This window comes from Myotis daubentonii, chromosome 12, assembly GCF_963259705.1.
Source record: "Myotis daubentonii chromosome 12, mMyoDau2.1, whole genome shotgun sequence".
Taxonomy (NCBI): domain Eukaryota; kingdom Metazoa; phylum Chordata; class Mammalia; order Chiroptera; family Vespertilionidae; genus Myotis; species Myotis daubentonii.
In genome coordinates this window covers 32,297,018-32,305,116 of record NC_081851.1, presented here as the reverse complement: position 1 = coordinate 32,305,116, position 8,099 = coordinate 32,297,018, and the positions used below count along the sequence as shown (strand labels likewise).

The following is an 8,099-nucleotide window of genomic DNA, read 5'->3' as shown; positions in this document are numbered from 1 at the left end:
AAGAATAAAAGCCCCTAATAACAACCAATATATTTATATTTTACTCGACTCTGAAGAATATAACCAAAATATCAAGTATTTAGAAAATATATAACTAATGTCACCTATACTCCCATTTTCCTAATGGGAGTACTTTTAGCACTATGGGATCATTAAACTTTATATTTCAATAACTTAACTCTTAAAAATCTTGGATGGAGGATTTCATTCATTGTTACCAATTTCTTTTTTTTATTCAAAATATAAACTTGAAATGTTTTCTCTTGTACTATATTCCCAACGACTAATTTTATAAAGTACCTTATTATTTCCAGTTGACAAACACATCCTAGAAGAACCAGGTATTCAAAACTGTGTTCTATATCACCTCTACATAAAATTTTGGTACGCAAGATGAAGTGACTTCACGATCCTATATATTTTGTAATGAGATAAAGCTATGCAAAAGTTCACAAGCTATCTTCAAAGTATGCATTAGAAATTTCCTCTTTTAATGACACCTTACAAAGTTTTAGGCAAAGCTGTGTCCTTTTGGCTTTAAGTTATCTTTTCTGATAACATATTGAGGACAAATTAAATGATTCAATTAAACCACGCACACTGATCCATTCCAAGTATGATGATTGAGAAGTATGTATCTGTTAGAGTTGTGCCATATATCATATTAATTATTCATAACTATCTACTCTATTCTTCTTTTATAGATATAAGAGATTTTTACTGCCTAACTTATTATAATATTCCCCTTCAATTTATTAGCAGAGAATGTGCACATGGACTTGTCAAAATTAAATTTTGTAAAAAATAGAGCCCAACTTACTTCTTTGTAAACTGCACGCTATATTTGTGTAGTGGCTCACAGACATCATTCTTATCATAAATATTAATATTTTTATTTTCTTCTTAAAAGAAATATACAAGATGAATATTTTCACTATTTAGATAACTAAATATGACATTCATGTAGAAGTGGAATTTTCAATTTAATGAAACTTTTTTCAAGGCACTATCAGAAAATTAGCATTTGGTGCTAAGTGTTCTAGTTAAATATTTATGGCTTTGTTTGGGTACAGTTTAATATTTTGAATTTTAAAAAGCTACCTCAAAAATTATAAATATATTATGATTCTCTATTGATATGTAAGCTTTATGAACAACACCAGAATTACATTTAGCATACCTCTATTGTCTTAAAAAATCATTATCTTGGGCAGATCATTCCTCTTGCTTGGGTTCATATTGCAGAGAAGTTTTCTTAACAGGAGAAATTTTACTCCAGGGTGGCCAAGAAGTAAGAGAAAATTATGGTTTTCATAAAAATTTCTAAAAATTTGCTTTCCCTCATTTGTTATATCCACCTATCACTATAACCTGTCAGAAAGGGATAGTGGTGGCTGCAAGGTTAGTTTTTGCATGCTTATGTTTCAAAACAATTTAGTAGTCATTTAAATGTTGCTTGATTGGACCACTTATAATGGAAAGGGAGTTATGGTCTTAAATGTATAGTCTACTACTTTCTACTTTTTAGGGCATGTAGAGTTTGATCTACTTCAGTAGGGCTGCCATATTAACACATCAAATTCTTATAACATTTAACTAAAGTCTTCGTTACTTATTGCCTTAACACCATGTACATCCCCAACAATGCCACTGCAATTTCATAATCATAATCTCCAATCTACATAGAATATATAGTATCAAACTGTGTTTTTAAACACTCATGCTTTCACAGGATAAAATGAGTTCTTGTCTTTTTCCGATTATGATACCTAGGGTCTTTGAAAAAATAATCTGGAAAAGTTTTGGATCCATTGTTCTTGATCCAAGTTTTTTAAGAATCTCACCATTCTATTACAAAAGTCAAGAGAAAATGAATAAACGGAAATGGATTTTTCCTTCCTTTTTATACTACTAGCCTTTACATGGATCTCAAATTATAAGAAGACTCTAGAATAAAACAGGGTGAACTTGTTTTACTAATATACACATATAAGTGTCAGACTGTAATAAAGACATCTTTATATAGACTTTTATATAAAATCTTTTATTATCTTTAATGTTTAAGGGCAATTGCATATACAGGTTTTTTGGGGGAAATTTATTATCCGGGGTTACTTTTCTCACCTTCAGTCATGGACTAAAAAAGAGAAAATGAACTCTGTGAAGAATAGCTCAATACTGCAAATTATACTGAGTTGGAGATTATTTCAAACTCAGTATATGTCTAAAAAACATTTGCATTAGGATCTACATTTAGACTATGGAAATATTTGGGTATACATTATCAAAGAAATTATATTTTAACTGTTATAACTAGTATTAAAAAGAGCAAAGTCTTTACTCATTAAAACTTTATTTTGAAAATGTAATCATCTAAAATTGGATGTTAAGACCACTAGTGCCAGAACTTAACCTCTTTTCACTCTTATATTCTAGCAACAAGGCCCTGGCAGTTACAGTCTTTGTACTTTTTGATCAGTTTTACCAAGAAAAGAATAATTTGTAACCAGTATTATTTACTGACAAGTTGAAACCTGTGGCTATTTTTCTATTCATAAACATGTTCCTATAAGTGATCTTTAAAATAAATAATCAGAAACTGAGTCCAAACTTTGTCTCATGAAAATGAAAAGAGTATAACATGAAATGCCTTCATTTGAGGCAAATGTCACAGAAAAGCTAGTACCCAGAACTCAAATCTCTCTCTTTTTATTTATATACATTTGCATCACGTAGTTTTGGATAAGTTTAACAAGAATACACATCATTTCTTTTTGGGGATGACAGCAACACTGACAAACACCCCTGTCTAGCCTGTCATTATGTTACTGCTAAATCATCCACAACATCATGACCTGATTTTATTTTCTGGGGAAGTAGCCCAAAAATGAAACTTAAGTTTCATTCTGATTACATACAAATAGCCAGCACTTAAGAAAACCCTTTAAAAGTGAACTATGTCTGATAATTAAAAAACAAACAAAACAAAAAAAGAAAGGGGAGAAGGAAGGAAGGAAGGAAGGAAGGAAGGAAGGAAGGAAGGAAGGAAGGAAGGAAGGAAGGAAGGCATATTTAAAAGCCTCATACAATTACACAGTAGGCCTCTGACATTCTCTATGCTGGTATAATAACTAAATGGCAAGTAACACAAAACAGTTATCCTTGTGAGATCCCTGTTGCATGCTTTAATTAAAACTAAAAATTTACAACAAAATCAACCCTTGGATAAATTGCTCTTTGGTTTAAATCTTCGTTACCTCCTGGAATTTTGGTAAAATCATTGTGTTTTTAAATTAAGCTGGCCTCTCCTTCTCTCTAATCCATTATAAAAGTCAAACAAGAACCAGACAGAAATCTTAGAATAGTTTTGTTTGTGTGTATGCGTGTGTTAAGTCCAACCCCTGTATACAAACTGGTAAAAAAAAAAAAATAGATGTTGTAACATAGTACTTTATTCCAACTTAATCTCATCCTTGAATGAACTTCCTTCAAAATTCAACCATTAAAAAAAATAAAATAAAATAAAAGCAGTCAATTTCCTGGTGGTCGTCATGTAAGTAAGTAACCTTTCACACTGAGCAAAACCCAAAAGCCACAGGGTCATTAATCTTTTCTAGTGATTAGAGACACCTCTAAGCGCTTCAAACATTTACCTCTCCTTTCCCGCAGTAGAAATGCTTTTAGGAGGATCATGGTTCATACCTCGCATTCCCTGGAGCCAGAGATGGTATATGTGCAGGGCCCAGATCCATTAACGGATATATCCATGGTCTCAGAGTTTGTAGGCTTGTAGTCCACGTAATACTCCTGTAACGGGGAATTCATTTGTCTTTCAGACTCCCTGGTCTTTTTCCGCCGTCTCTTCATGAGAGAGTGCTGCTGGAGTTGTTTCATGCTGGCGGGGTAGCGTTTCCATGACACGTAGATAACCAGGAGGATCATGGCCACCGAGAGGAACAGGGCCACGCTCCCGGCAATGATTTTGTGAAAGGAAACGTGCTCATACTCTTGTTCTGCGCCCGGGATCGGAAACCCCGGGGAGGCGCTGGGTGCTTCCAGGGTGGGCTGGACGGGGTCAGATTTGGAGACTGTCGGTTTGGGAATAATCAGAGGCTTCTGGGGAGTTTGGGGCACCAGGTGGGATTTTTCTGTGTTGACCACCGGGACTTCAGAGCAGATGTTATAGGTTTCCACGGCGTCGCTCACCTTTTCACCCTGGATATGCTTAGGTCCCGCACATATCATGGTGCTTTCCTTATTCCCTTTGAAATTCTTCAGCCAGTAAAATAGAGGGCAAATACTCCGACTGCATTCCCACATATTTCCAGACAAAGTGATGGATATTAATGATATCCACGCGTTGACAGTTTCCTGGGAAATGTTGGTGAGCTTGTTGGAATCCAGATTCAATTTCTGCAAATTGGGCAGGCATTTAAAAGTGCCCGGCTCGATTCCTTGGATGTCATTCCCTGATAAATCCAAGTTGTGCAAGGAACTCCAAGTCCATGTCAAGCCTTGGCTGATGGAGCGAATCCTGTTCCATTGTAAGTAAATGGAGCGGAGGTTGAAGAGACGCGGGAAATGAGCAAAATTGATCTTTGAAAACTGATTGTGCTCCAGGTGGAGTTCCTTTAACTTCAGGAGGCCAGCAAAAGCATTGCGGGACAAGCTGCGGAGACGATTGTAACCCAAATCCAGGAAGTCGAGGTTTCGACAGTCTTGAAAAACTCGTATTGGCACAGTCTTTAGTGAGTTGGATCTCAAGTGCAAAATGATGAGTTTCCGGAGGCCTTTGAATTGTTCCGATTGCAAAGTCTGAAGCTTATTGTAGGAGAGGTCCAGATTGCGGAGATTAGGAACCGGGTGAAAGGTTTTATTGTGCAGATAGGTAATTTTGTTGGAGCTTAGAATTAATTCTTTCAGTCTACGAATGCCTTGAAATGCATCTTCATCCACCGAGCTAATGTAATTATGGTCAAGATAAAGCCATATAAGCTGGTTAAGGCCAGCAAACTGATTGGATTTGAGTTTCTGAATGCTGTTGAACCTTAATGATAAGCCTTGCGATCCTCCAGAAATGTTCTCTGGGATATCTGCGAAAGCATGAGACTCACAGTACACAATTTTGCCATCACATCTGCAGTTCTTTGGGCAAGCTCTCTGAGCCCCCGTGAACATAACAAGCAGCAGTGTGGAAAGTAGCGCTAGCACCACGCGCATGCCTCGCAGCTGCGTCATTAAACGGAAACCTACAATGTTAAAAAGAAGACAAATGCACATGGTAAAGCTATTCATATAAAGCATCCCCAGCGTACCAAGATCAAGGGCATTTCCTCTAGTGCAGTGACGGGACAGTTGATTTCAGAACCATGCATTTAACACTGAAAGCTTTCTTGTCTCCGGGGCTGCAAGTTAACTATCAGGTTTCATTCGTTCTTCCTTGATTTTCAATCACCACAGGGCTGTAGAACCGAGAACAGCTTTCTTTCCCGAGTTTCAGGAGTTCATGCAAACATCAGCAGTGAAAAGCACTGAGCCTGGCTTATCGCTGGATGCCAACATTTTAATAACAGTATTATTTGGCAAGTCGGTGTTGAATACCAATACCAAACGCAGGAGCACCGAGTCTTCTGGTAATGAGGGGGGAAAGAATAAAATGTGACTTCCTAAAGCCCCATGCTTGTACATCTTTCCTAGTTGAGCACGCAGGCTGTGATTTGGCAAAGGAGCTTCAGTCATATGTCAAGGTAATCCAAGTCTGTCCTGCCTGAAATTGTATCACTATTGCATAATAGAAAAACAATGTTTGAGCTCTGAGAAAATGGCATTGGGACCAGCACGGGCAGCCAATGAAGCCTGGTACGAAGACTAATTACAGTCAAGATACTCAACATTAGGAAGAGCTGCCTGCCTTAGCTCTCCTGCCCTGTGATCTGCACAGCTCAGGTCCCTGGCTGTTGATAACACAATACACTCCAAAGTTCAGATCCTCAGGTTCTCATTAAAATATCTGCATAAGGTGAAACATCAACTCGTGTAGTGTTCCTTTTACTGTTACGTTTAACATAGTTGCTTTTGCAAATGTGGGGTATAAATAAGTAGAGAAACGCAAGCTACCATCCCCCTCCCTCCTATCCCAACCTGCTCAAATGTCTCCCGGACTTTTTTTTTTCTCCCCTACCTCCATTAACTTCTGAAAACCTACAAAGTTGCAATCTGCGGGCACTGAGGCTGCATTTCCAAGTCATAGCATCTTAAGGGATTTCTTTACCCTGTCAACAGGAGATCTATGAGTTCTTAGTGGTAGGAAGGGGAAAAAAGAAAAAAAAAACAACAACTACTGTGTGCTGCGGTTTCTATATTTCCCTTAAATATTCATATTTGTAACCGAGAGGCAATCAGCCAAACCTCTAAGCAAAAAATAACCTCTCCTTTTATTTAACCAGTTAAGTCCTTTTTTTTTTCTTTCTGTTTGAAACCCGATCTTGCTCTCTGTCCTCTTGCCAGCTACAGACTCATTGAAATACATTCCAGCTCTCCCAGACAGGAGAAGGGGGGCTGGGGGCGGGGGTGGGGGGATGGGGGGGTAGGGAGCCAGTCACACTTGGAAAAAGAAGACGGGCAAATGACTGCTGGAAATTTGGATGCTGTGGTCAGGATACAGCCTCAAAGATAAAACAAGCCCTTGTGCGACCTCTGAGAAGTAACGACCCCACCCCTCCAGGAACGCAGCAAAGTGCTAACCACCTTCCTGACAGCGACCAGAAACGCACGCACGGTTAATATCATCAAGAATATAGAAGCAAGCACAATGTTTATCTCATGCTCAATTCCAATCTGTGGGTACGCAAACCGAAGAGACAGTCTGAAAGAGATGTCTCTCGAGTCTAAGTCCGTGTTATGCATTTACGAATTTTAAAGAAACTACCGAAAGGAAAATGATCTAAAAATATAATAGCAACTACAGTGAGTCAACTGGCAAACTCGGAGGCTGCTGCTTTTTGCCTGTTTCCCCCGTCTTTTATCAGCTAACGCCGCGACGGAGGCTAGGAAGCCCAGAGGATCAGCTTTGCTAAGGAAACAACAAAAGTTCACTTACCCATCCTTTGTCATCCAAAAGCGGTTCCCCCCTCTCTCCGCTTTCTTCTTAATTGGTCTCTTGTGCCGAAACCACCACCACCTTCATGACACAGTGCGGCTGTCATTCACACCATCCTGATCCCGCATGTGAGCTAGTAGCCCCATACAAACTTCCCCGGAGAGGACGGGCAAAAAAATATATACATATATGAAAAAAAATCAGCATGGGGTGGGATGGGGGGGCAGGGAGAAGGAAGCTCTGGGGGGGAGGGGGGTGCCGGGAGGGCTTCTAGGCTCTGAGGACCATTGTGTAATTCACCAGAGACCCATCAGCAGTAATTGGCAATCTGTGCGAAAGAGCTACAGCCCATCTTGAAGGTAACCAACTTCTCTATAAAAAGACAGAGAGAGAGGGGAAAAAAAAAAGAGAGAGAGAGAGAAGAAAATCTTCAGAATACCTGGCATTCCTTATTGTGCTGGCTTTTGCCATTCCCAGATAAAGCAATTCATCCTCTGGCTTTTCAGTTCTTGAAGCAAGCAGGCCTCCTGTGCTGCCTGAGACCCCAGTTTAAAAGCCATGCAGGCTAGGTTTATCCATTTAGCTGGTCAGGTTTAAAGTGTTTTGTAGCTGTGCTGAGAGGCAGCCCTTGTCTAATTCAGAAGGCTTTCCAGAGACTGATGATGCTCAGAGCTTGTTGGTGCTAATGCTTGAGTTTGTGATACACTGAGTGCCCTCCGCTGGAGAAAACAGATTGCACATTAAAGACGGGAACAAGTGAGCCTGTCAGTGGTGTGCAGCCTTCCCTCTCTCAGAAAGGGAAATTAAAGGCACAGGATCACTTTTTTTCTCTCTCCAATAATATATATTATGAAAGGTTTATGCAACGGAGTACCATTCTCTGATATCAAATATTAAGTAAAACACTGCTTCTCTAAATATTATGTAATTGGTAATTTTTAAAAGTTGCCTTGACCCGATTTATTTCTTTTTGCTGCATATGCATGCATCACAAGGGAAT

General features: G+C 38.9%; 1 protein-coding gene across 1 annotated transcript; it reads right to left on the bottom strand.

The window, feature by feature from the left end:
• Positions 1 to 1,981: 1,981 nt before the first annotated feature.
• On the bottom strand, positions 1,982 to 7,233 carry LRRTM4 (leucine rich repeat transmembrane neuronal 4). The gene is made up of 2 exons (XM_059660726.1): positions 7,100 to 7,233; positions 1,982 to 5,249 (listed from the first exon to the last, which is right to left on the bottom strand). The coding sequence occupies exons 1-2, from the start codon at positions 7,101 to 7,103 to the stop codon at positions 3,697 to 3,699; spliced, it is 1,557 nt and encodes a 518-aa protein (XP_059516709.1). The 5' UTR covers positions 7,104 to 7,233; the 3' UTR covers positions 1,982 to 3,696.
• Positions 7,234 to 8,099: the final 866 nt, after the last annotated feature.